At 60.3% G+C, this 27,523-nt stretch overlaps 3 protein-coding genes across 3 annotated transcripts in view; 1 reads left to right on the top strand and 2 right to left on the bottom strand.

Moving 5' to 3' along the window:
• The window catches only part of ACBD6 (acyl-CoA binding domain containing 6), a 67,043-nt gene extending 61,714 nt beyond the window's left edge, over positions 1-5,329 (top strand). The window contains exons 7-8 of the mRNA NM_001277547.2: positions 2,504-2,534; positions 4,902-5,329. Coding sequence (NP_001264476.1) covers positions 2,504-2,534; positions 4,902-5,056 — 186 coding nt within the window. The 3' untranslated portion in view covers positions 5,057-5,329. The remainder of the gene's footprint in view (positions 1-2,503; positions 2,535-4,901) is intronic.
• A 1,643-nt stretch (positions 5,330-6,972) lies between these two features.
• Positions 6,973-15,452, bottom strand: LHX4 (LIM homeobox 4). The gene is made up of 6 exons (XM_015290492.4): positions 15,154-15,452; positions 11,692-11,863; positions 10,016-10,218; positions 9,773-9,927; positions 8,508-8,679; positions 6,973-8,417 (listed from the first exon to the last, which is right to left on the bottom strand). The coding sequence occupies exons 1-6, from the start codon at positions 15,416-15,418 to the stop codon at positions 8,029-8,031; spliced, it is 1,356 nt and encodes a 451-aa protein (XP_015145978.3). The 5' UTR covers positions 15,419-15,452; the 3' UTR covers positions 6,973-8,028.
• Positions 15,453-17,779: 2,327 nt separating this feature from the next.
• QSOX1 (quiescin Q6 sulfhydryl oxidase 1) lies at positions 17,780-25,828 on the bottom strand. The gene is made up of 12 exons (NM_204125.2): positions 25,475-25,828; positions 24,013-24,113; positions 22,890-22,938; positions 22,677-22,779; positions 21,705-21,795; positions 21,408-21,553; positions 21,188-21,322; positions 20,857-20,986; positions 19,826-19,948; positions 19,599-19,743; positions 19,294-19,473; positions 17,780-18,966 (listed from the first exon to the last, which is right to left on the bottom strand). The coding sequence occupies exons 1-12, from the start codon at positions 25,761-25,763 to the stop codon at positions 18,233-18,235; spliced, it is 2,226 nt and encodes a 741-aa protein (NP_989456.2). The 5' UTR covers positions 25,764-25,828; the 3' UTR covers positions 17,780-18,232.
• Positions 25,829-27,523: the final 1,695 nt, after the last annotated feature.

The following is a 27,523-nucleotide window of genomic DNA, read 5'->3' on the forward strand; positions in this document are numbered from 1 at the left end:
GTAGCTCCAGAATCCTCATCTCAGGTACAGCAGGGAGCAGAAACTCCCAAGGAGTGAGCAACGGGATGGGAGCTGTGATATAATCCTCTCTCATAAGACAGAATTGGCGTGCAGCAGCCATAGCACCACTTAAGGGATAAGGCAGTCGGTCCATCTGCGCTCGGTCCATCTTCTCTCATTTCTCCCACTTACATTTCTCAGGAGCGCGGCGCAATCCCGTTATCCAATAAGTTGCCCACTGGTAGCTGGATTTTCATTGAGAGACATCTGTCACAGACCTGGGGGCGTGGGAGGTGTGGGTCGTTTGGCAGCATCGTTGTTCTGATGCTTGCAGTGGATGTGGGCATTTGTTCTTAAGTTCTTGGCCCAGCCGGTGCTGTTATGGGCTGTGATGCAGCGGTTCCCAAAGAGGCAGTTGCTGCAAGACAGACTCTGTGCACTCCTGTAGCTCCGTCAGAATACGAGCACTTTCTGACTTCACCCTGGAGGTGTTCAAGGGACATTTGGACGTTGTGTTGAGGGACATGGTTTAGTGAGAACCATTGGTGATGGGTGAATGGTTGGACTGGATGACCCTGTGGGTCTTTTCCAACCTTGGTGATTCTGTGATTCTATGATTATTGTAGCATGCCCTTAAGGGCACCAGCACTTGGGATTGCCTAACCTTCTGTATTCATGGTTTGGAAAGAACTGATGGAACAGCCATGCCAGCAGCCATACAAATGCCCCCCTCTGACTCGGTGCTTTCTATAAACTAAGCCAACCAATATCCCCATCGTTTTCAGTGGGGAAGAATCAGCAGCTCCCACTCACCAATGACCACAGCAAAGCTTTTTTTTTTTTTTTATTTTCCATTTCCCTGGATTAAAATTTGTCACGGAGCAATCAGAAGCAAACGGCATCACATTGGAGAAGTAGAGCAAATGGCACCTGGCCAGCGGTCAGGCTCGCAGGGGGAAAGAAAATCTGGTGTAAATAAAGTGTAAACAGCGTTTGCATAACACTGGATTAATAATGTGTGTGTGTTTTTTTGTTTTTAATGGCATTGGGGTTGGAGAGCTGCACTGCGTGTGCTGGGACCTGCTCCCTTCCCCAACTAATAAATGCCAGCTCTGAAATGAAAGGCTCGCCAGCCCCGCCGGCACAGCTCTGCTGAAGCAGCAGTGTTTCAGGCAGGCCTTTGGAAGAGGAACAAATGTCTGGAGCAATCCTGGACCAACCCTCTGAGCCATCCTCCAGATAGGGATCGCCATCAGGGTGCCCAGGTCCCATGGTGCGCCTCCAGTCCCATCCACCTGCCTTTCATCTTGTTGTTGTTGGCTCAAATTTCGACGGCGGCGATGCAGAGCTCTCCTCCCATCCCCCAGCACTCGCACACCCAGCATATTTTAATGCTGCTTCTCCAATAACTCATCTGTGCTGCCCGCCTCTCCTCCCGCCCCGCTCCAGGTCGGTGCAGAGCATCTCACCCTGCAGCACGACTCCTTCCTGGTTTCCCAGCTGGGTGTGCTTAACGCCTTTGATATCGCCAGGCTTAGGAACCAGCCATCTCTGACGAGCAGTTTTCTGGGTGATTTCCACCTGTTTTCCTGTTCTTTTTTTCCCCCTTTTGCCAGCGGGCTGTTGAATTTGCACCTTAATCCCGAAGATGATGGTAATTAAAAACTTAAGTCTACATAAACAGATGCAAATGCATTAAGGAGGCAAGGAGCTGAATTAGAGGCTAATCCCGATGGGGCAGTGAAAGCAGAGGGGACAGTAATTCTTCCCGTCTGTTATTTCACCTGTCCCTATGGCAGCAGCAGGAGATGCCCAGGGCTGTGCTGCTGGGTCTGGGGATGGGACGTGCACCCCAAAGTGTGGGAGCACATCACCCAGCTCCACAGCACGTCCCCCAGCTCCCCAGGCATGTCACCAGCCCTCATTCCTCGTGGTTGTGGTGCTCCTTTCCTCACCTGCAGACAAGGACCCCAGAAGCACGACAGAAATGACTTCAGCCTTGAGTCCACCATTGTACAGACCCGAGTTCTGAAGAGCAGGGACCTAAGATGAATTCAGTAGGGGAAAACAGAGTGGTTTTATTCCCTGTTTGCTGAGCTGTACAAGCGCCCACGTGCCTCACCTGTGTCTTGAATAGCCATCCGAGGCTGTGCTTGCAAGGAAGCTCTCAGCAGGCATCTCCAGAGGTGCGCTCAGGATTAGCGAGGGTCCCAGAGTAAGGCTGTAGGACTGAAATCCTTCATTTTTATGAGCTGTGAACTGAATTATACCCGCGCCATGACGTGATCCACGCGCTCCGGTGCGTGGGTAGGTATTGATTACCCATCAATACAGATTGATGGCAGATGCTGATTCAAAGCCTGGCTGCTAGATAGCTGGGCGTGCGGGGCTGTTGATCAGTTAAAGCATTGCTGTGATTCACCATCTTCATTGAAGGCTGGAATTTACTTCTATCCCCATGGCGTCTCTTACACCTCTAAAATCAAGTCTTGTTCTCTTTCAGGATGGGGAAGGCCAGACTGCGCTCCATTACGGTAAGCTGCCCTTCAGCACGGTTGTTCCCTCTTAGCAGGATGGATTTGCAGCTGGAGCAAATCACCTCCGTACAGAAAGCAGATTTCAGCAGCAGCATTAGTAGGAAGGATGGATTTGATGAACCAATGGCAAAGCCCACGAGCAATGCGATGCTAACCTCCTGGTTACAAACCAGTTTGGTGCCAGCTGGGAGCACAACGGCTCCGCTACCAAACCAAGCAGAGTGAAGTAACAGCTTGTCTCAGTCCTGCAGCTACGTGCTAATTAAATACGAGATTTTATAGCGGTCCTTTTAATTGAAAGAGTGTTCTATCTCTAAATGAGAAAAGCAGAGAGACTTAAGTGACACGTGCAGTGCTGATAGGCAGGGAATAGGGGAAAGAAATTATTTCATCTCCATCGTAATTTGTTCCAAAATTAAGGCATGTCCAGTTATTATTTTATACTCTCTCTCAGTGGCTGTCAGTGTGTAATTAAGAGCACACTTGTCATTCTGAAGTGTTTGTGCCTCTCCCTGATCTCTCCACGAGGACATTAGCAGGATGGCAGTGTTGCTCTGTAGTCCATCAGTCCAAGACACGGCATTTGGATCTGGATCTAAACGGCCAGATTCCCAGACCCCTTCCCAAAGGCTGTAGTTGCAGTAATGTGTGAATGGTCCCCGTGTGATCTTTCCTGTAGGATGCTTCATTTTTCAACTTCTGGCTCAAGTGGGAAATCTGTTGTGTCGGTGCTGCGGTGTTCAACTGGTGAACAACTGGTTGGATTAACGTTATTTCTGCAGTTGTTCCTCTCATCCACCCAAGCAGCCTCTGGGACACCTCTCCAGGTGCCGAGCCCATGGGTGCCAACGCTCCCAAGCTGCAGGAGCTTTCCTTCCCCATTCCATCCCATAGCACATCTGCTCACACGCCACCCAAATCTCCAGCACAGCCTTGTGTTAATTGCTCTGATCCGAGCGGCCTGAGACTGAGACTTGCTGAAGATGTCCTGATGTAAGCGCTTTGCAACCAAGTTGCTAACTGCAGCACGGGCACTGCTGAGCGGAACGAGGCCTCCCCTTTCGTTGGAGGACTTTCCGGGAAGGGTTAACCCCCACGAGAGGCTGCTTTTAGGGTGCATCCATCCCTTTTTACGAGCGAGCGTGGCCTGACAGCTGTCCTTGTGGCGACAGCTCTCCTGATTACAGCCGGCCTCGAACCGCGGGCTGCGCCGGGTGATAAATTCTGCCTCCTCCTGCCCGCTGCTGACCCTGGGTTTAATCGGAGGTTAAGCGGAGGCCAACGCTCAGCCCCATCCCGAAGGCTCTGCTCGCCTTTGGGACCCGGCTCCTGCTAAATGGCCTCGCAGCCTCCCATCTCCTCGCCCCCATCCATCCTCCCACCCGCTGGGAATACTGAACTCATCCCGCTGCGGCTCCCAGAGGAAATCAAGGCTTCTCGGAGCGCTGGCGGCCACGTGGCTGCGCGGTGGGCAGGCTCAGCGTCCTCGCAGGCGCTCCGTCTTCCTTGGAAAGAGCCATCTGTTCGGCTCGGCACGGTGGCAGGGCGGAGGGAGGGGACACCGGAGGGGAAATAAATAAAAAAAAAAAAAAAAAAGAAATAGGAGAGAGAAAGAAATTCATCATCCGAACCCCGAGGATTAATGGAGTCGCGAGGCGAACTGCGCTGAATGGAAATTCATCTTCATCCGTGCCGGTGTCAGGAGTGCCGCTCCGGCCCTTGACAAATAGAGGTGCCCAGGGTGCCATAAATCTGCTGGTGGGGCCGCTCCGTGGGGACACACGGCCCCTATGGGGACACGGCCGCCAGCCGGGAGCAGGGCGAGGATGGGCACCGTGCTTATAGGGTTGGGCTGCAGCTTCCCGGCAGCCCTGGAAATCCTTTCTTTGCGGCCACCCCGGGACGTGTCCTCTCTGCTTGGTCTCTCACACCTCCCTGCTGCCCCTGCTTCAGCACAGAACGATAGAACCACGGGACAGCTTGGGTTGGAAGGGACCTCAAAGACCATTGGGTTCCAACCCCCTTCCAACCCCACCCAACTGGGCAGGGTTGCCAACCTCCAAATGGGCATCGTCCCCTTCCCTTCGTCCTGTTCTTTTTATCTTCTCCTGTATAAGCTTCAATCACACGTCACCTTTCTTTTAATTAAGCTTTGCCACTCGCCGCTTCAGGTCAGCGCAAAACTGCCGAGTGATGCAAAAGATCCCCTGATTACAACATTTAACAGCAAAAAAAAAAAAAGAGTTAGTCGGTTATATTGTAAAGGGACCTGAACTATCCTTAAAAGCAAAGAGGCACCGATCAGCCCCGCGAGCAGCCCGTGGCCGAGGCCTAACCCTGCTCTCTCTCCATCCCTCCCCACAGCCTCCGCCTGCGAGTTCTCCGACATCGTGGAGCTGCTGCTGCAATCCGGGGCCGACCCCACACTGCGGGACAAGGAGGGCTGCCTGCCAGAGGAGGTGACAGACTGTAAGGCCATCACGTCGGCCCTGCAGCGGCACACTGCCGGCAAGGTGTAGCCGTGCCATGCGGCCGGACGGGTACCGTCGTGCAGCAAAGCCCTGCTCTCCCCCAAGCAGGCTGAGGGTCAGGGTTTTGCATGCTCTGACATCAAGCAGTATTCCGAGGGAGGGAGGGGGCACGGGGCTTGGATAGGGCCCCGTGTTTTAGTGCACACTGCCAGGGAGGGCTGCTGGCACGGCCGGGGCCGTGGGGCTGCGTTACCGTTTGGGTTGTTTTTTTCTCTTGGGTCCAAGCAAAATATTATAAATAAAACAAGCACAGTGTTGGGACAGTGTCTCTGCTTGCTTCTCTTGCAGGGAGGAACGTGAGGGCACTGAGGGATGTGCTCAGTGGGCATGGTGGGGATGGGGTGATGGATGGACTGGGTGATCCGAAGGTCTTCTCCAACCTTAATGAGCAACTTGGTTCCCGGGAGGCTGCAAGGATGGGAGGTAGCATCCTCTGTCCTACATCCATCTGTCCCCAGATGAGGGATGGTAACACCTCCAGTGACAATAAGAGCTGCTGACACCGGGTCCTCTTGCAGCGCTGATGGCGTTTGCTGCACTGCCTCGAACCCCACTGGCAGCCAACACTGCCACCGCACTGCCCACGAGCACAGGGCAGGCTCAGCAGCAGTGGTGGAACAGCGTGGACTGTGTGTTCCTTTGTGCCTTTCCTCAACAGATTCCAACACTTCGGGTCGCTTCCAGCCCTTGCAGGAGGCGTTGGGTCAATAGCAAGGACAAGCCAGCCTGCTGTGTCTGCTGCATCACTTTGCATGCACCCGGGACAGCCCAGCGGTGCATCAGCAAACCCACTGTGGCCTGAACCAGTGATTGAGCACCCGGTGGGAAGGCAGGGGGGACCAACTGTACCTCTCATAGCCCCCAATGTGAAGGGAGCCGAGCCCCACATGTGCTCCCTGAAAGCAGGGGCCTCAATGCTACTGCTTCTGTCCTGGGTTTAAGACCCTCTTTAAGCACATGTGGGGCTCAGCACGCAGCCCCGGAGATGTTTATAGCACTTTAGGTCTGTTTGTGAGTTTGGAGCCTTTCCAAAAAAAAAAAAAAAAGAGAAGCAGGAGGGGGGTAAAAATGAGAAAGACATATATTATTGTTTATAATCTGCTTTATTCAGCCAAACCTTTCCCCAACAGCCTTGCGGATTGCTGCTTAAATCCCCCGGTGCCTTTAACTACCGATACAGAAAGTGGTTAATGTGCATTCGGGCTAAGCTTGGCATCTACTCCAGGAAATCACTTTAATTGAGAAGCATTAAATGTTAAAATGATTAAAATATATCAAGCCAACACACCGGTGCCCACGGCGGGGCTCAGCCCCCGGCACGCCTCACCTGAGCCTGCACGGAGCTGAGGTCCCCCCGTCTTGGGACAGCCACTTGGGGCCCGGGGGGGGGCAGCAGCAGGGATGGAAGTGCCCACTGCAAAGCATGGAGATGTAGCAGCTCCACGTCAGGCTGCCGGGACCGCTGTCACCCCATCCGCAGCTCGGTGGGACGAGCCAAAATCACTTCGTCTCCCTCCTGGAGCGACGTACCGCAGGCTTCACCTCGCCCAAATTACCTGGGGGGGCTGCAAACGACCCCAAGTAGGGTCAGAGCGGGTGATGCCATTGCCCCCCCCCCCCCCCACCCCGGTGGGGAAGAAGAGCCCAGAGACAGCAGCTGCAGATGAGTCCCGAGTTTATTGTCACTGTGTGCCCTCGGCGCGGCGGGGACCGTACACAGCTCATGCCATGGCACAGGAGGCAGGGTACAAAGCAGCATCCCACAGACAGGGTGGGGGGGGGGGGGGGGGGGTCACGGTCATGTCTCCCCAAAGACATGGCAATAAATAAGATTTTATTCTTCAAATTCTTTTTATTGTTTTCTTCCTCCTCCCTCCCCTCCCCCCCCCCCCCCCCCCTCCCTCCTTTCCCTTCTCAGCAAACAAGACTCTCACTTTCTGGAACTGTACAACATTTACAAGGGGAGGGGAGGACGTTTGGCTGCATCGGATGGGGATGGTGAGCAAGCAGGGACTGCTGCAGGGACATCCCCTCCCCTCCCCCTCCGTGCCCCCTCCCTGTGCCACCCAGGGGCTGGGGGCTTGGCACAGAGCAGCACCGGGGGGGGGGGGGAAGTGGGGGGCACGGCTGGGGGCACACAGGTGCAGCTGGGCAGTCCTGCAGCACCAACGCAGCCAGGCAGGGGACAGCCTGCCCATATGCTTTCTCACTCGATGTCGCGTTTCCTCGTAATTCCCTTCGCTTTCGGCCCCGGGCAGCAGCCAGCACAGCCTGATGTCACCGAACGCCACCGACCACGCGCATCCCCGAGCACGGACCCTTTTCCCCCACCATTCTGGGGAATGTTTTTGCAATACCCAGCGGCGGAGGCTCACCCCACGCTCCCCACCGTCGTTCCCCGCGTCCCAGCCCCAGCTTGGCCGTGCCCTCGCTCTCTCAGCCTCGAGGCTTTTCTTCCTGCTGCAATCCCTCCCCGCCAGCCAGCGAGGTGCAGCGCTGCACCGTAAGCACTCCTGCACGCCCGGGGATAAATCACGGCCCTGCAGCCGCAGCGCGACAGCCCCGCTCCCACCCGCCCAGCGCTGCAGCCAGCAGCCAGCACGGCCCCCGGGCCGGGAGAAACGCTCTGAAACGAACCCTTCTGCCACAAAGGCTTTGCCATCCCTGATTGTCCTCCCCTCCTGCACGCGCAGCTCTCCGCCGACCAGGAGGGACAAGGCGGGGTGACCCCGACGTCCTCGCCGTGCTGTGCGCCCGCACCTCCCTTGTGCTTACACCCAAAGGCACCCGCCCCATCCCGAGCCCCGGACGTCACCGATGCCCCAAGGATGGGCGCCGAGCCCCCACGGATCCCTCCGGCTCCTCTTCCCACGGCAAATCCCGGCACCATCTCGCATCTCCGGCGCTGCGCTTGCGGGCTGGGGGAGCACGCAGGGGGCCGGGGCGGGGGCGAGCAGCGCTTAGAAAGGGGGGTGATCCATGTCGTCCAGCCAGGAGGCCGGGCTGGTGGGAAAGTCTGGGTACCCGACGCTGCTCCCCGTGGAGATGTCGGAGGTGGGGCCCCCCCCGGCCATGGCGCGCAGCGTCTGACTCACCCCCTGCGCCCCCAGCCCCATGCTGCTGTCCATGGCGTAGTCCAACCCGTTGAGCAAGGGCGGGTGGGACGGCAGCGAAGAGATGGACGACGGCGACTGGGGGAGCCCATAGGGGCTGCCGTCCCGCAAGTCCTGGTACGGCTGCCCCGTCCCGTCCATGGCGAAGCCACCATTCAGCAACTGTCCTCCTGCCACGTCGCCAACGCTGCCGTAAACCCGGTTGGTGTGGCCGAGCTCGGAGAGGATCTGGTCGTCTGCTGGGACAAGGAGCGGAGCGCGTGGGGTGTCAGCCGTGCACGGGGAGCCCCGCGGACCCCCGCCCCGCACCCCCTTACCCCGCTCACCGCGGAAGCTGAGCTCGCTGTCGCTGACCCCGCAGTCTTCAGCTGAGCTCTCCTTCTCCAGCTTGCCGGCCCCGCGGCTCCGTTTGACGCTCTTGTAGAACTGGCCCCAGCGGTGCCGTCCCGCGTCCTTCTTCAGCCGCTTCTCCTTGGCCCGACGGTTCTGGAACCACACCTGGAGCGGGCGATGGGGACGTCGGTGGCGGCCCTGCAACCCGGCATCCCGGCGCCCTGCGTGCCAGCACCTCCCAGCCACACCATCTGGCACCCATACAATTCAGCATCCATCACTGCTTCAACCCTGCGTCCCCGCACAATGGGACCCACACAACCCGACACTACAGCTTCCAGGCAGCTGTGTAACCAAGCAATCCAACCAAGTATGCCGGCACTTGTACAATCCTGCACCCCATTACCATGGCACGCCAGCACCCCAGCCCCCATATAACCCAGCACCCCTGCAAAGCAGCACCCCTGCACATCAGAATCCCTGCAGCAACTCCACATCCTATCATGCCAGCACCTGAGCACCTCAGCTTCCAGGCGCTGCGCATCTGAGTATCCCTGCAATCCAATGCCCCGGCAAGCCAGCATCCATGCAGCCCAGCACCCCTGGCAACCCAGCATACTCCAGTATGCCAGCTCCCATGCAATCTAGCATCTCTGCACCACATTACCATGGCATGACAGCACTCATGCAGCCTACCACCCATACAGTGCAACGGCCCTGCAAATCAGTACATCACTGCTTCAACCCTTCACCCCGACACACCAGGATCCCCACAGTTCTGCATCCCAGCATCCCAGCAACCAAGCACCATGTAAATGAGTGACCCTGCAACCCAGCACCCCAGCAGGCCAGCATCCATGTAACCCAGCACCCCTGGCACCCAGCATCCATGTAATCCAGCACACCTGCACCTCATTACCATGGCAGCACAGCACTGATGCAGCCTACCACGCATGCAAACTTGCGTGCCAGCAGTCCTGCAACCTGAATATCCAGCACGCTGGCATCCATGCAGTCTAATCCCTCTGCAGCCCAGCACGACAGCAATGCTGCAACCTTGCACCTGCACACAGCAGGAACCCCAGCACCCTGCATCCCAGCTTCCACGCACCCTGCAACCAAGCATCCCTGCACCCCTACAATCCAGCATCACATCACCACGGCATCCCTGCACCCCAGCACCTGGAACCCAACCCAAGCCTTCACTGGGGGCCAGCCTGGTGCTGGGCTGTGGGCAGAGGCCTGCCCTTGGTCTCACCTGCACCACTCTCATGTCCAGCCCCGTCTCGGAGGAGAGCTGCTCCCGCACATGCCGGGCAGGCTTGGGGGAATTCTTGTAGGCATTCTTCAGCGTCTCCAGCTGCTTGGCTGTGATGGTGGTGCGGGGCCGCTTAGCCCCTGCCTCGGAGTCATCTGGGAGCAAATGAGTGGCGTGAGCAGCCCCGGCAATAAAACACGAGCTTGGGGGGCCATAAAACGCGAGCCTGGGGGCCGTGCCTACCGTTCTGCTTGGCAGTCTCGTAGTCCTCCTTGCACACCAGCCTCCCGTCCTCCATCAGGTAGAACTCGTCGCCGGTGGCCAGCTGCCGGCTGCAGATGATGCAGGCGAAGCAGTGCAGGTGGTAGACGAAGTCCTGGGCTTTGCGCACCACCTGCGTGGGGGGGATGCCCTGCTGGCACGCCGTGCATTTGGTCCCGAAGCGCCTGCAAGGACAAGCGGCCGGCGGGGCAGAGTTAACCCAGCAATCAGGCTAATTACGTGTGACACCTCACGCGGCGCGGCTTCATCTTCGTCAGCGGCTGCCCTAATGGAGCTGGGGAAGGGTTGAGTTTAATGGTTCTTTTAACTAATGCTTATAGGCTGCCTGATTTCCCCCGCAAGGACAGTACATATTTCATCCACATTAATACCAAATAAATTAATTACAACCGCCCCGCTCGCATGATGAATCCCAGATTAATGCAGAATGATGGGGCTCTCACGCCGTAATGACAGCGTGGCGGTGCTGCGCCGTGCCAGCGGGGTGGGCTGCCAGGGGTGTGCAGCAAAGGTGTGCACGGAGTGTGCAACAGAGGTATGCAGAGCGGGCGTGGAGGAGCGTGCAAGGAAAGGGCTGCCCGGAGAGCAGTGGGGTCACCATCCCCAGAGGTGTCCCGGAATTGTGAGGATGTGGTCGATAGTGGGGATGGGTTGGGGCTGAGCTTGAGGATTTGAGAGGTTTTTTTTCCCCCCAGTCTTAACGGTTCTATGTGCAAAAATATTTAAGCGTGGTCTTTTGGGCAGCTTCAGGTGAGCAGAGCTCGGGCCCCACACATGGGTGAATCAAAGGTGATACCACTGGGTTATTGACTGGCACAGGATGATCACGGTGGGCCCTGCCATGAGCGCACCACTGAGCTCCCAGTGCCAATATCATTGACCCCCACACCTTTTGGCCATGGGTGTAAGGTGACTTTGAGATCATCAGCTTCATTCCACACCACGATTTCCAGTGGCTGCAACAGTGGGATGTGGGCATGCGGTGCTGGTGCTGCCGTGCCCCTGGGCTGGCAATGGGATTGGGCTCCCCTGGTGTGGGGGGGGGCACAGAAAACATGCTGAACCCCCTCCATTCTGCTGAGCTGGGAAGGTCCCCCCGGGATTATGGCCACATCATCGCCATCCTGTGGGTTGGTGGGGATGAAGGATGGGAGATGCGGTGCCAACCCATAGGAAAACCCCCAAATTCAGCCAGAAAACGGGGATAGAGCAGCTGTGCTGGGAAGTTCATTTGGGGGGGGGGGGGGGGGTGGAGGGCGGAGGTGAGGGGTGGGAAATGGGCTGTTTGTTCTTCCATGCGGCAGCCGGGGAGATGATGAGCACACGGATCAGAGGGAAAGCAGCGGTGAAAGGAAGGGATGTTCGTCTCCCAGTGCAGAGCGAATATAAAAAGGGGGAGAAAAAAGGGGGAAAAAAACGGGGGGAAACGGAAACAAATAAATGAGGGGGGTGAGGGAGGGGGTGGAGGGAAAGGTTAAACAAGAAAAAGAAAGGAAGAAGATAAGAGGAGCAGAGCGGTGCCCTCCAGCTCGGAGCCGAGCAGCGAGCGCAGCGTCGGGGACCTCACGGCTACACCGCAACCCACGGCAGCGTGCGGGAAGGACGGGGGGACGGGGCGGCGTCCCCACGGTACTCACTTGAAGAAGTCCTCCTTGCAGTAGACGCTGCCGGCGCGGGCGAAGCAGCGCTCGGCCAGCTGCATCTGGCAGTCGGCGCACTTTAGGCACGAGCTGTGCCAGTGGCGGTCCAGCACCTTCAGGATGAACTTGTCCAGGATGTGCTGGCTGCAGCCGGCGCACTGGGGGATCTCTGCGGGGATGGACGAACGGGAGAGCGGCCTCAGCGCCGGCGGCACCGCGCGTCGCTTCGCGCTCCCCGATGGAGAGCCGGGGAGAGGGGAAGTGGGGGGAGAGAGGGGAACGGGGAGGGGAAGGAAGGGGAGAATGAGGGGAAGAAGGATGGTGGAGGGAGAAGAGGTTGGAAAAAGGAAAAGGGAAGGAAAAGAGGAGGGGAAGGGGAAAGGTTAACGAGAAGGATGAAAGGGGGAAAAAAGGAAAAGGGGAAGGAAAATGGGAATGGAAAATGGAAAGAAAAGGGGGAAGGGGGAAAGGGAAAAAGGGAAAGGGAAGGGAGGAAAAATGAAGGGAGAAAGAGAAGGGAGAAGAAAGGAAAAGAGAAGGGGGAAAGAAAATAAAATGGAAAAAAAAGAAAGAGAAAAAGAAAAAAAAGGGGAAAAAGAAAGGAAATGAGAAAAGAAAAGGGGAAGAAAAGGAAAAGAGGAAAAGAAAATAAAATGGAAAAAAAAGAAAGGAACGGAGAAAAAGAAAAGAAATGGGGGGGAAAGGAAAGGAAAAGAGAAAAGGAAAAGAAAGGGGGAAAAGAAAGGAAATGAGAAGATGGAAAAAGAAAATGCAAATCCGTAAAAGGGAGGAAAAAAGTAAACGAAAAGAGAAGGAAGACAGAGAGAAAAAAAAAAGGAGGGGAGAAAGAAAAAAGAAGGCAGAAAGAATAAGAAAAAAGAAGAGAGAAAAAAGAGAAAAAGAACGGGAAATAAAAAGGGAAAGGGAAGAAGGAAGGAAAAGGAAATGAACGAAATAAAGAGAAGGGAATAAGGAACAGGAGAAAGGAAAGGAAAGGAGAGAGAAGAGGAAAAAATAAAAGAGAAAATAAAGGAAAGAAAACGTAAAAAAAAAAGGAAAAAGGAAAAAAGGAAACGAAAACGGAAAAGGGAAAAAGGGAAATGGATGTATGGAGGAAAAGAAAATAAAAGGAATACAAGAAATTAAAATGGGAGAAGAAGGGGAAAGGAAAGAGAAATAAAAGGGGGAAAGAAGGCAAAATAGGAGGAAAACAGAAAATGAAAAGAAGGGATGGAAGGAAAAGAAAAGCGAAAAAAAAAAGGAGGGAGGAAGGAAAAGGGAAAAAGAAAGGCAACTATAGGGGAAAAATAACGAAAATGGCAGAAGAGGGGAAAAGAAAAGAAAAAAGGAGAAGAAAAAGGGGGGGGAGGAAAGGCAAAGGGCGCAGCGGCCGATCACAGCGGGGCGGTGCACACGGCGGGGCCCGGCGGTGGGGCAGCGGGGTGACCCCGAGCCCGGGGGGGGCATCAACAAACAGCACCGCGCGGAGACGCCGCCGATCCCGCGGGACGCCCCCACGGCAACGCGGAGCGACAGAACCCCCTTCGTTATCCCTACGGACGGCTGCGGGGGGGTCGGGGGGGGGGGCACGGAGCGCGTCCGGCACAGCGATGCGGGAACGCGTGTCGGGAACGGAACCACCCGCGGTGTGCAGCGCCCCATCTGCCCCACACAGCCCCAGAAATCGATGGGTACATTAACAAATAGCTCTTCAGATAAAGGCGCATCTACGTTTATTTTAAAATAGCTCGGATAATTTCATTTGATCTGATATATAGATAGAGAGAGAGAGAGAGAGAAACATCTGCGTATACATAGATATACACACGTATATATACACATATATGCATGCATACACACATATATACACACACATATGTATATACATGTATACACACACATATACACACACACACACATATATTTATGTGTGTATATATATATATATACACACATATATATATATAAAAACATACAGGGATCCGATCGTGCCCCGCTCCCCCCCACTGCACTGCGAGTTGGCAGCACAGCCCGTTGGTTTTATTCCATCGACAGAGATCGATTTCTCTCTTATTTCTTCTTTTTATTATTATTTTAATGGTCGTTCCGTCCATGTATTCGTTTATTATTGTTGTTATTATTATTACTATTATTTTGGGAAGGCGCTTTGGGCAGAAGTTTGGGTTCGGCACAAAGGTTTGCCGCACGTTTGCCCACCTGCCCCTAAAGGAAATAGAGTTCTTAATGAGGGTGTCAATTAGCGCTGGCCGTAGCGGAGGGGGGGGGCGGTTTATAGGCCCACCCCGCAGCTCTCGGCTCCCCAACGCTGAGCTGAAGTCGATGCAGAACGTCGGGGTTAAGGCAGAAAGGCGCTGTGCGGGGCCGGGGGGGAGAAATGAGATCTGCCAGCGATCGGAAACGCGAACGGCAAAGGGCACCCATCGCTGTGAGCCGTGTTGGGGATGGGGAGGGGGGGAGGCCAAAATAAAAAGAATGAAATACTCTAATAATGATAGAGCTACCCCTGGGGGGGGCTGCAGCCCCTCTCCCTCTCTCCGGATCCCGGCCGGAGGCCCCGCACTGATGCCCCTATTTGCCACCGCACGGTTTCCCATCAGCACGGGGGGGGTTCCGACGCGGTGCCGCCGAGGACTCCCCCCGTCCCCACGGAGCCCCGCAGCCCGCACTGCGAGGCGGCCCCACGCAGCCCCCCCCCCCTCATTCTCCCGAGCAGCACCACGGGAACTTCGGCAGCACAAACACCGCTATTTCGCCACCGTTTTGTTGTGCTTAAATCCACGAGAAGAGCAGCATCTCGTCCGCTGCTCCCCGGCGTGGGCAGAAGCGGAGAGACAGCCCCACATCGGGCTGGGGGTGCGGATGGGGCACTGCCCCCCCCCTTCCTACTGCAGGACCCCCCCCCCCCCCCCCCCCCCACCGCGGGACGCTCCGCTTCTCCGGAACCGTTTACGAACGGGGCGGGGGGGGAGGGGGAACCGTAATAGCAATAATCGATGATAACGACGATACGAATGCGAATCATAAATGCAAACAACGAGAACAAATACAACCGAAGCCCGACCGGCACTGCTCGCAGCCCCCCTTTCCCCCCCCGCGCCCGCACAGTGTCCCCGCACACGTCCGGACGCGCACGGCCCTGCCGGGGGGGGCACACGGCGCCGCGCCACCTGTAGCTCTGCAGCACGTACCTATGGATGCGCGTACGGAGAGACGAGAGGCGGGTCGGGGCCGCGTGTCGCGACACACGGCAACAGCGGGGGCACCGCTCGCAGCCCCGTGCGCACGCACGGCCGCGCTGACCGCCCCGTCGGGGCCCCTCCCGGCTCTCCCATGCAGTAGCGCTGCCGCACACGGGGAGAAATGAGAGGAGAAGAAGCGCGGCTGAGGGGCAGAGGGCCGCAGGGAGGGGACGGGGGGAGAAGAGAAACGCGTCCTTACGTTGTACCGGCACCCCGAGGATCTCCGGCAGCCCCTTGACAGCCCCTTCGGCAGCGAGCGCTGAGCTTTGCATCATTTTATTGGCCGGGGGGCGGCGGAGGGGAGAGAAGAGGGCAGGGAGAAAGCAGCGGGCCGGCCCCCGGCCGGAGACAGCACCGGTTCCCGCAGCAGAGCCGAGCCGAGCCGAGCCCAGCCGTGCTGTGCCGGTGCCGGCCCGGGCGCGGCGCCGCAGCTGTGCCGCCAGCACCGCCCGCCTCCCATTCATTCCCCCTGCGGGGAGCGCGCCTGACGTCACCGCCCGCAGGCGGCCGGGGGCGGGGCCTGCCGCCCTCCGCCAATCCCCGCACGCCGCACGCCGCGGAGGGCGGAGTCTGAGAGCCGGAGAGGGCGGGGCTTCGCCGTTGGGGGCGTGGCCTGGGGAAAGGGGCGGGGTCTGACGGCGCCACGCCCCGGGGCTCCGGAGGCTGCGGAACGTGGTTGGCGTTATCGCGACACGGGCCTGTCGTGACATAGCGCCGTTCAACGGTGCCGTGGGTGGCCGAGAGCAGAGAGGCAGAGCGGAGAGGCGCACTGCCGTCGGGTTGGGGCCGTTCGGTGCCGGTGAGCCGGGCGCGGGGATGCCGAAATCGCCCCGAATCCCCCGCGGGGCACGGGGCCCTGGCACCGACACCCATCCCGGCAGCACGGATCCTGCCCGCAGCACTGCCGGTGCCCGCCCGGCGCTGCGCAGCGCCCTGCGGGTGGGGAAGAGCGGTCCCGGAGCGCTGGGACGCACGGGCAGGCGGACGCACGGACACCTCTTTCCCCCATCCCCTTCCTAAGCCATTCCCCAAACGCCGCTGCCGGAGTCACCGCGCTGTGCCCCCCCCCCCAATCCGGCGGGCTCCGATGGATCCTTCTGTCCCAACGAGCCCCCTCCTCCCGTGGGGGTTCCGTTCTCATTCATCTTTCTGCTCCGCACGTCGGTACGGACCCCCCCGTACCGCCATCCACATCGCCCATCCCTGCAGAACGCGGCCAAAGGGGCTCCCCCTGACCCCCGCAGCACCTTCCCCGCACCACCCCTATCCTCGCCCCACTCCGTCCCCTCCCGCGCCTTCCCTCGCCCATCTATTCCCGGCGGTGCTGCCCTTCGGATGGCTTTAGGGTTCGTTCCTCCCGGTGCCCTGAGAGGGCGTCAGGGTTGGAGAATCCCATCCTCTCCACGCCGCCCCAACTGGGACGGGGATATCCGGACCCCCGCATCCCACCCCCACCCCCATCGCATGGAGAAATCGCAGAGCGGGCACTTACCGGCGGCTGGAGAACGCAGGGAGTGCCAAGCAGGGCGCTGTTAATTTTAATTGGGAATGAGCAGACATGAAGGGTTTCCCTCCCCCCCGCCCCCCAACCCCGCGATTTTATGGCCGGAGAGACGCTCCTGCCTGCATCGAGGAGGGAAAGGAAAGAGGGGAGAAAGGGAGCAGCGGGCGGCAGCGAGCCGAGGGGGGCGGCTGGCCCAGGAAAATTAAATTGCACTTGAGGGCAAATTCTATTAGGGAATAGCGACTGTCTCCCATCAGCCTGCGCCATTTGGGTAATTACCGGCGATGGGAAGGGGCGGCCCCGGGGGGAGATGCAGCACGGCTCCCCCCCCTCCCTCCCCATTTCAGCCCACCTGTGAGCACTGCACACCGCGGTGCTGCCCCACCGCAGCGGCCACATCGGGTGCCCATCGGTGTCGGGGGGGGGTCCCCAGCGCTGCCCCTTCCGCGAGCGTCGGGCCGGCACCGAACAGGATTACGGAAAGTCTATTTACGGGACTCTCTTTTTCCCGTGTGCGTGGTGGCTTTAGCTCCCGGCCCCGCAAATCTCCCTCCACAACGGTGATCCGGGCAGTCCCATCCCCCCCCCCCCCCCCCCCACCTCCCCAAGCGCATCCTATCCCCCCCGCATCTCCCACCACTGCTTTGGGGTCGGGGGGGGGGGGGAGGGTGCAGAGGAGCATCTGCTTCCAGGAGAGGTGCACGGGGAGGGGGGGTGAGGGATGCTGGGGTTGGGCACCTCCCCCTCCAGGGAAATCAAGGAGAGGGAGGCAGCGGCGACAGGCGATTTATTTCAAGGGCAGGAGGATGGGCCCCGCAGCGCTGCCGGCCCTTCTCCTCCCACCTGGGCGAAGTGAAGATATCAAGAAAATGGCTCCAAATCGGATTGACACCCCCCTCACGCACACCCCCTAATAAAGTTTATTATCGGCCGGCCTCTAATCCCTTTAAATCCCCGCACGGGGGGCAGGGCTGGGATTAGGGGAGGGCTGCGTAATCCCAATGAATTTGTTACAGGGGGATTTAGGCAGCGCCAAAGGAGCAGATGGTCGCAGCCTCAGAAAACAACCATTTTCCTTAATGATTCCTAACAAGGATAAAAGGGCAGGGAGAAACGGGGCCAGAGCCCGGCCCAGGTCCCGGTCCCCGGGGACGCTCCTGCGTTCTGCCCGGCGCACAGCTGCAGCCCCACCACCGGGGCCGCTTTATCGCCAGCTTCTTTCCTCGCTGTCCCCTCCCCTCCGTAGGGGCTGTCCGACCACTCGGGGACACCGCAGCCCCGGGGATGTGGGGCCGGACGCATCCCGAGGCAAGAGAACAAAATAAGGGACGAGCCGACAGCACCGTCGGCAAAAATAATTTATTCCACTAAGACAAGCAGAGAGCGAGCAACGAGATGGGGAGGGGGACATAATGCTGAAACCCACCCCCCGTCATCCTCACGGGCAAAGAGGGGAACAGCAGGGGGGGGGAGACCAACACGATGCTCCTGGCCCCAGGAGCCTCCCGAAGCAGGAGGCTGCCCCAGCACAGGACCAGGCTGCCCAGTCCCAAACCAGCCCAGGCCCCGCAGAGGGCAGTGGGGTGCCGGGACCCCAACCAACATCAGCATCGCAGCCTCAGGAATGTGGCACGCAGAGGGATAAAACCCCCTCTCCCCCCCAAAAAAACAACAAACAGCAAAACCTCTGCCCTGGGCGATGCGAGGGGGAGCCCCGCAGCCCAGGGTGGGAGGGGGGGGGGTTCGTGTAGCCCAGAGGGGGTCCCACTTGCTCTCATGCCACGGGGAAGCCGGGACGGCCCTTCCGTGCGCGGGTGCGGAGTCGGAAGAAGGTGTACATGCCCAGGAGGCACATGGAGGAGAGGAAGTAGAGCGCGATGCAGAGGCTGACGTCCAGGCGGGAGAAGCCCAATCCCAACACCCGCAGCCAGGGGCTCCTCCGTAAGACCCCCCCCTCCTCCTCTTCCTCGCGGCTCTCGGGCACTTGCAGCCGCTCCCAGCCGGCGTCGTGATGCAGGGCGACGGTGTCCCTCTTGCTGAGCCGCCGGTGCCGGCCGGCCGCCCGCAGCGCCTTGCTCTTGAAGTGCTGCTCGCTGAAGGAGTCCAGGTCCACGATGTCCTCCCCCAAGGCCCGCAGCCGTGGGTTCCTGCGCACGATGCTGGGACGGCGCAGCTCCGAGGAGCCCGGCCGCCCCGTCTCGCCCTCCCTGTGGGGCTTCTCTGTCTCCTTCTCTCCCTCTTCCTCCTCCTCCTTCCTCTCCTCTTCTTCCTTTTCCCGGAGGCCTGCAGTGCTCAGCCTGGCACTCGCCGCCGCCTCCTCCCCGGCCATGGGGATGGGGATGGCGTGGTCCAGGTAGAGGTTGCCCAGGGAGAAGTGCTCCTTGAGGAAGCTCAGCACAGCCGCCTCGTCCCACGTGTGCACGCCCCGCTCCTCCCGGTGGCATTGTGGACACATGTCTGGCGGAGGCCACTGCAGCTTGGGGAACTGGGGGTCCTCTGTGTCACCACCTGGAGGGGCAAGGAGCGAGAGGTGCCCTACGCAGCAGGGACAGCACAGCCCCACGTTGTGCTGGGATCAGCACCCCAGACCGGTGAGGCAGCGGGATGCTGACGGGGAGGCTCAACAGCTCTGATGCCACACAACCATCTGCTACGGGATGTCCCCACTACCATGGGTCCCCTCGCCCTGAAGGAGCTGTTGACCAACTGACCATGACAAGGGATGCCCTGATGGTCTCAGCACCCCTCCCTTGAGAAACCACTCTGCAGCTCTGCTCCCTGCACCCCCAGGGTACCACAGTGCTGCCCCTGCTACCCCCGTTCCCAGCCCCGTACCTGCCAGGCGTGCATTGACCTCGTTGTGGTGGGACCAGAGCCAGAGGACGGCCTCACGCCGGCTCTTCACCTGATCCATGGACTTGGCTGCCATGGCCTCAAAGTGCTGGGCGCACTCCTGGCAGCCAAAGAAGTGCTTGACATAGCAGCGCATGGTGTTCAGCACCTCCAGCGGCAGCTCTAGGGGAGAAAGAGGGTCAGAGGGTTGGGAGGAGGAGGGGGGGATGAAGCAGGAGCCCACAGAGCCACGTCACCCACAGGCCATCCCCTATTTCCCCCAGATGAAGCACCCCTCGTCCCGCTACCTTCGTCAGGGCCGCCCTGGGCAGCCTGAACTGTCAGCAGGTGGAAAATGGTCCAGAGCCCACAGGGGTAACCGCGGAAATGGGGCTCGCTGCCCCTGCAGCCCACCCAGGTGACGTTGGTGGGGAGCACGGCGGCGGGGGAGGCCTGCAGGACAGACGGATGCAGCGTGACCGAGCTGCTGGGTGGGATGGGGGGGGGATAAAGGGTGTGTGGGGGGGTGCCTTACGTCCTCCTTATTCTTCACCGCCTCCTTCAAGGCGCTGCGGGGCAGCTCAGGCTCTGTCCAGTTCCGCAGCCAGCTGTCCAGGGACTGCAGGAAGGTCTGCACGGAGGGGCGCCCAGGGAAGTACTGTGCCGAAAACAGGGGGAAAATGTGGTGAGGACACCTGAAGCCAGCTCCGGGACAGCTCCCAGCCACGGGACCCCCGGCATCCTGCACTGAGCTTCCCCTGCGGCAGGCTCTGAACAGCAGCCCCAGTGCCCAGCTGTCTGAGCAGGGCACAAAGCTGCTCCGGAGGTAAGGCAGCACAAATCCGATTAGCAGCCATGCCCTCGGACCAAGGAGAAGTGGGGGTGGTCCATGAGCGCGTGGCACCCGTGGGCAAATGGACGGATGGAGAGGCCAACGTGTGCCACAGCAGTAAATTTACTCCCACAAGTGGCAGTAAATAGGAAAAAAGGCCAATAAGAAGAAGAAAGGAGCACTTTGCTCTCTCTTCGGGGCTGATCTGCTCTCCCTGGGTGCTCAAATTACACCACAGCTCCAAGATCTGCAGGGAATTCATCTGCCATCGGGCACTTCTGCTGCAAAGCACCACTCCTCCCTTCCACGTGAGGCTTTGCCATACAATGCATTGCCTTCCAGCCACAACGCATCGCTCTCCAGCCAACATTCCCTTCCACGCCGTGCTCACACCTCTCGGGCGTGCAATGGTTAAGGCACAGCTGGGCTGGCAGCAATCCTGGTGTCACTGCTCCGTCCCGTGGAGGAGCAGGGAAAGGCAGCATAAGTTCAACATCCCAGGGAAGCCCCAGCAGAGGAAAAGCACAGCGGGAGCTGCTCATTGCCAGGGGATTTCTAATGGGGATGGGAGGAGGGACAGCTCTTGCCCGGAACCGTCTGGCACCATCCAGCCCAAAGCCCCCCAGCAAAACCACCTTCAGCCACCTACTCCTGAAGGACACGTGGTCAGCCCCGTGTGCTCGCATTCACATTCCAGGTCCCTCATGCAGGTGGTTCCCCTCCCAGCTCCTCACCTTGGCCAGCGTGGCCACGTAGCACTTGAGGGCGGCCAGCTGGGCTCCTGCCAGCACTGCTGGCCGGCCGGCCTCCACCCGCAGCGTGTAGTGCACCGTAGACTCCAGGTCAGCCACGTACACCTTGGAGCTGCGGGGACGACAAGACGCCCATCAGCGCTTTGCTTTATACCCCAAGAGGGTATAAAGCAAAGCTGCAAGGAGCGGGGCTGATATGCAAAAGCAATATGGGATTTAGGGGCTGGGGTCTGGGGGTGGGGTCCCGTCCATAGGTGCATCACCCCCTCCCGTTCCCCAACACCACCCCAGAACACCAGAGCAGGGCTCTGACCGGTCCGCCTGCGCCGGCTGCAGCGCGCGGGTCTCATTGATGGCGCTGCTGGTGACGTTCAGCCTGTAGGAGCCACGGGTGACACCAGAGAGCGTCTGCAGGTAATAGGTGTAGAAGGAGCGTGCCTCGGCGTGCCTGCAGACGGAGGAGCAGTGAGCAGCCCCCTCCCACCCCACACCAAGAAGCCCCCCGGTGCTCCCCGCCCGCGCCCCCGACTCACACGGGCAGGCGGGAGAAGGAGCCGTTGCGGAGCAGCAGGTAGGCGGAGGGGAAGGTGGTGACACCAAACTTCTCCACCAGCTCCTCCTCGCTGCTCAGCACCCTCCTCACCGCCACGTTCTCGTACTGCAGTAGGTCCAGGGCTACCTGAGAGCGGACTCAGCGTCAGGATGTTGGGAGGATGGGCGAGCATCCCCATCGTCCCCACTCCTCGTTCAAGGAGGAGAAGGCAATGCCGGGTGGACCGACCCACTGGAGGTGCCCAAAGGGAACAGCTCACCCACCTCTCCGTACCCACCTCTCTGCCCACGAAGGAATTGCTCTGCTCAAAGATCAGCGCCAGGTACCGCTCCGTGTTCCTGTGGAAGAAGCTGCGAACCTCCTCGGCACTGCAAGAGGATGACAGCATCATTTGAGTTGGAAGGGAGCCTTCAAGGCCATCTGGTCCCACTGCCTGCACTGAGCAGGGACACCCACAGCTCCCTCAGTGCTCAGAGCCCACCCAGCCTGGCCTTGGCTGTCTGCAGGGATGGGGCACCACCACCTCTCTGGGCAGCCTGTGCCACTGCCTCACCGCCCTTACCATAAAAACCTTCTTCTTTACATACCCAGTCTAAATCTCCCCTCTTTTTGTTTGAAACCATTTCCCCTCGTTCTGTCACAGCAAGCTCTGCTAAAGAATGCCCCCTTCCTTCTAACAGTCCCCCTTTACATACTGAAATGCCCCCTGAGGTCTCCCCAGGGCCTTCTCTTCTCCAGGCTAAAGACAGGAGCATGGTGGTGGTGGGCTGCTTTGTCCCCCCAGGTGAATAGGGCCATCCCTTACCCACACGGATTGGGGCTGTGATGCCACCAGTGTGGTTCCAGCCCTGGTTCCTCCCCACTGAGGTTTCCAGCCCAGTTTTCTGCTCCAGTTCACAGGCTCTGAAAGCCCACAGGGTCAGGTGAGGAGGCAGAAAACAAAGGGGAGGCAGGGCAGGATGGAGCTGCGTGCTCACCCACGGAGAAAGAAACAACACAAGAGCCACGAATCTGAGCCAATCTGTTTGGTGTCCTGTTTCTTTCCTGGGACACAGAGAGCTGCAGTGTGACCCTGGCCCAGCCATCGCTTTGGGAAAGCCAAACACTCCCTCGCCACGCACCGCCTGCTCTCTTTCAGCCAGGTTGAATTGAAAATCATTAAGAAAATTAGTAATAATAACTACAACGAGCTTTCTGAGAGCTTCTGGCTCAGTACTTCCCTGGGAAACCCCTTTATCTGTGCCCATACCTCGCTGGCTCCAGTGGAGGGCATGCAGGTGGCCAGGCGTCCCCGCTCTGCTCCAGGTTGGTGATGATGGCACGTCTCAGGTCTGCGACAGTGGCAGTAGGGTCTGTGGGAACAGGACCCCAGGGCTCCAATCAGAGACCTAACCAACCCTCCCCCACCCCCCTGGGCATAGGTTAAAAAAAAACCCCAAAACCTATGGCTGTGAACACTCACGAGCAATCCTTATCCCATCCTCTGCTTTCTTGGAGAAAGCTCTGAAGAACTGAAAGGAGAAAAACGAATCAGTGCAGAGCACTCCCACCTCGTGGGGGGTATTCCCTGTGTGCTGCTCCCAGCCCCACCCTGCACAGCTTCAGCATGACACCGGGATGCTGCCCGGCTCCGGATGCGCCCGGCCCCGAGGGGAGGGATGCTGAGCACTGCGAGCGGCACGCACACCTCTGGGCACCTGCAGCCCTGCACACTGCTGCCCCGGAGCTCCCAGAGAGGGATGAGGAAGGGTTTCCCCCAGCCGTGCCCCGTCGCCATGAAGCCGGATGGCGTCATGAGGGTGTTTGCTTTGCGGGATGGGCTGGGCACACAGCTGCTTGAGGGTGGTGGGAAGAGCAGACACAACAGCCTGGAGACGTTTCCTAAACGTCACGCGCCCAGCGGGGCCCCCAGGACAGCTGGGCATGGCTCATGCATCCCCACACTCAGACCCCAGGCCAGGTTTACCGGGCTGCCAGCCCCCCGGGTCCCAGCTGGGTGGGTTTTTGCAGCCCCAAACCCCCCGTTTCTGCTGCAAAGTCCCACTGGAGCCCAGCCAGCCCCGCAGTATGCGCAGCACACAGGGTGTTTGACTGGTTCCAGCTCACAGAGCCACAATCAGCCCTGCTTTAATTAAGCAACAGTGGATGAAGCCACCCTGGAACCCACCTCAAGAGCACCAAAACCAGTTCAAAACCAAACCCCAGTCCCCTCTTCCTCATCCCAGGGCAATGGCAGCTCGCGGGGCCAGCATCCTGCTGGTCAGGGAGCCCTGGCTTTGCTGCAGCACGGGGCTGGGGCTCTGTTAGCAGAGGGCAGCACTGGGAGCCAACGTGTTTGTGCAGCTTAGCAGGCAGGCAGGGGGCCCAGCAGCAGGGACAGCAGCGTGCCAGGCACCCCGCCAGCCAGAGGGGAGAGGCTGCCTGCAGAATGCCCACAGGAACATTTTGGTGCCACAATGATGTCAGTCCAATTGAGCAAGAGAGGGATGACGCCACGGAGAAAAGCAGGGTGAAAACAAGGCGCCAAGCCTCTCCCCCTTGCCGACCCCAACGCGCATCCCCATCACCCTCCCCATGCACCTTACCTTCAGCGTGGGGAAGCCAGTGATCCCAAAATCGGCGCACACCTGCTGGTTGGCCTCATCGGCACAGTCAAGAGCTGCGATCATCACCGCCGGCCTCCACTCTGCAGAGGACAGAGGACGGGGTCAGCACAGCCACGGCCCCGCAGAGCATCCCCGCTACGCGAGCAGCTCCCAGATATCACGTCCCTTTGCGGTGCTCCCCACCAATGGGAAACGCACCCCCCACTCCTCCCAGCAGGGACGGTGGATGCAGAGAGCTCGCACAGAGCCAGGCACGGGGCCAAGGCCGAGCTCATCACTGCTTGCAGCAGCCTGCAGTGCTCCGCACCGCCGTCCCCGCATCCCTCCATCCCAATCTCCTCCCGCACAGCACGGGGGGAGGACTGCTTAAGCGCCTTGGCCTCTTTTCTTGCCTCCTGAGGCTCGGCAGATTTGTTCCAATTGATGCCTGCTTGGAGAAATCCTCGAGGAAAAAAAAAAGAAACACAACAACCAACCATACAAAAAAAAAAAGAAGAGAAGCCAGACCACGGCACAGATTCTCCGTGCTGCTGGAGCCCTGCCCACGCTTTCTCTCCCAGAAATAGGACCCGAACACGGAGCTGGGGAGCGGGCAGGCCGTGCAGCCTGCCACCAGCAGCACGAGGGTCAGTCCCCATCGCACCGCCGGACCCACGGGAGTGCTGCGCACGGACACGAAGCCTTTGCTCCTGGGTTGCACGGTGCCTCCATCCCACGAGCAGCCCGGCCGGCGCTCCGTGCCCTACTTTTCAGGCATGGAACGCGATGGTAGCGCGGGGTGAGGAGGCATCAGCCCTGCCCAACCGGCCGGTTCGCCGGGATCGGGGAGGGACGGCCACCGCGGTGCGGCTGGGAGCTCCGGCACCGGGCTCCGGCTCTTCCCACCCCAGCCGCGATAAGAAAGAGGGAACGACCCAAAACGGGCGAGCCGGGAGAGGGGGCAACGCTGACAGCCCTGGGTACGCCGAGCAGCAGGTGCCAAAAGGAGGACGGGGGCGGCCCCGACGTGAGCAGAGGGCCGGAGGGGCGCACGCGTGGTTCCACGGTGCCACACGGGGACAGGAGGGACCCCCAGCGGGGCGGCTACAGCACCGCCGCTCCCTGCGGGGCGCGGCGCCGGAGGGGGCGCAGCGTCGACGCCCCGTCCCCCATTTCCCGTCGGGGCGCCGAGGGAAGCCATCGGCCTGACTCAGCCGCAGTGACCGCGCCGTCATTAGCGCGATCACGGGGAGCAGCCGGGACGTGACAGGGGAAGGACGCGGCTCGGGGGCCGGCGCGAGCCACGCGCCAAGGTCGGCGCTGCGAGGGCACGGCGGGGCCGCACGGGGGGATGCCGGGGGGCGGCGGGACGCCCCGATGGCCGCGGGCGGGGCGGGGCCGGGCGGCAGCACGGGGGGCCGCCGCCGGGGATGCCCACGCGGGTCAGGGGGCGCGGACTCACCGCGGACGTCCTCGGCCAGGGCCCGCCACGTGGGGGCGAAGTGGATGCAGTGCCCGCACCAGGAGGCGAAGAACTCGACGGCCCACGCGCTGGGGGAGCCCAGCAGCCGCCGCTCCGCCGTGTCGGCCCCCAGCAGCTCCAGCGGGTCGCTGGGCGAGTACAGCGAGCGGGACCGCGCCGCGGGCAGCGCCGCCGCCAGCAGCGCCAGCACCGCGGGCCACCAGCGGCACCGCGGGGCCGCCCCGCCTCCTCCTCCTCCGCCGCCGCTCCGCGCCCGCCGCCGCCACATCGCCCGCCCGGCCGCCCCCCGCAGCCGCCGCCGCCCGCCTTTAGGGCCGCCCGCCCGCACCGCCCCCGGCGGGCGGGACCGGGAGGGCGGGGCCAAAGCGGCCGCTACCACAGCGCCCCCTGTCGGGCGCGCACCGCTCGCCGTTGGGGCCGTGGGAGCGGTTGGGGGGGCGGCTCAGCTCGAAACTCCCCTCTCCGTCCCCGTCCGTCCGTTTGGGAGGGCTGAGCCGCGCCGGTCTGCACCACGGGGACCTCAGCTGCACCCCGCGTGGGGGGCTGTCCTGCGCCTCCCGGGGGGGCCGAACCGTAGCCCTTGGAGGGGCTGTGACCCCCGCCCCAGGAACTCACAGCTCACACCCATCGCCGCCGCGCGGCCACCCGCACCTCACAGCGATGGCGGCGGGGCTCCCACCCCAGCGCCAGGCAGCGCCCGCCCCGCGTGCTGGGCAGGGGGGCCGTCGGGGCATGGGGAGGAGGAAGGCGCCCCAAAGGGTCAGCGGTCCCTGCAGACGCATCGCACAAAACTCTGATAAAACGACAAAAGGCGGCTGATTCAGGCCCAAAGCCTGCGGCGTGGCGGCCATTAGGGACATTCCTCGAGGGAGGCCGCCTGCTGACGGCATTGCCCTGCACGGGCGCCCTGATGTCAGCCGGGTGGCATCCGCAGGGGTCCCCCACCCATGGCTACCCCGCACGTGGCGGGGCACGCAGGGCCAGCGGCCGCCCGCAAGGAGCGATGCCTGCATTCAGCGCCGCCGAGGCCCCAGATGCGGCTCCTCCACCCAACGTGGGGCGGCTCTGCCCCACACGGGGCACTCGGCGCACACCCACTTGGCTGGTAGGTGCCCGTTGCACAGAGCCCCAGGCTGGACGCGGCCCCGCAGCGCGGCTGGGCCTGCGCAGAGCCTTCCCCAGCCGTGCCGTTGGGGTGCCCATCGCTCCCCAGGGCTGGGTGCTGGCTGCGGCCCCAGGAAGGCCATTAGCTGCCGGCCCCACCTAGGTGTCAGAGGAGAACTTGCCCTGCTAGAAAAACGAGCCTGCGAGAGCCAGGCCTTGCCCTGGCCAGGGAGCACAGGGGCCTTGGCACAGGGCACACAGCTCTCCGGCATCCAGCCAATGACTGTAAGACCAAAATCCCACCCCAGCTCTGCCCGGGACAGCTGATCCAGAGGGCTTTTATCACCGTTATTTCAGCCTGGGCCAAATCCCTAACCCTGAGGGCTCATCAGTGTGATGGGGTTATCATGCTGAAGGAGAGGCGCTTGATGCTTAATTGCCAGCATCCTCCCATCCAGCTCGCCCCTCCCTCCCAAGCAGCCCAAATTCCTTTACTCCTTTCTCAGCTGAAAAGCGGCTCCAAGGCAGAGGGGAGAGCCCACAGCCCATGGCCCCAGCTCCTTTTGGGGTGAGCTCCTTTTTGGGGTGAGCCCGTGGCTCATTGCCCCAGGCTGGGGCTGCTCCTGCTCCCAGGGAGCCGCTGTGGGAGCTGCTCGTTTGGGATCTATTTTTTCCTTCTTTCCTTTTATTCTCACTGCATAGCAAGAGCTCGGACTTTTCAGCTCTGCAGCAAGCTGGGAAGAGCTGGCTCTTCATTGCACATTGCCCCCAAAGGCGAAGCAGAGGTTTTGAAACACCCTACTTGAAGATCAATGTGAGGATAACTAAGATGAATTAAAGAACAAACAGAGAAGTGGTAGATGGCTTTGGCAACGCCCTGCCAGCACTACCTGCTGCTGGTTCCTCCTCCAAAGTTCAGTGGGA

This window comes from Gallus gallus, chromosome 8 (assembly GCF_016699485.2).
Source record: "Gallus gallus isolate bGalGal1 chromosome 8, bGalGal1.mat.broiler.GRCg7b, whole genome shotgun sequence".
Taxonomy (NCBI): Eukaryota; Metazoa; Chordata; class Aves; order Galliformes; family Phasianidae; genus Gallus; species Gallus gallus.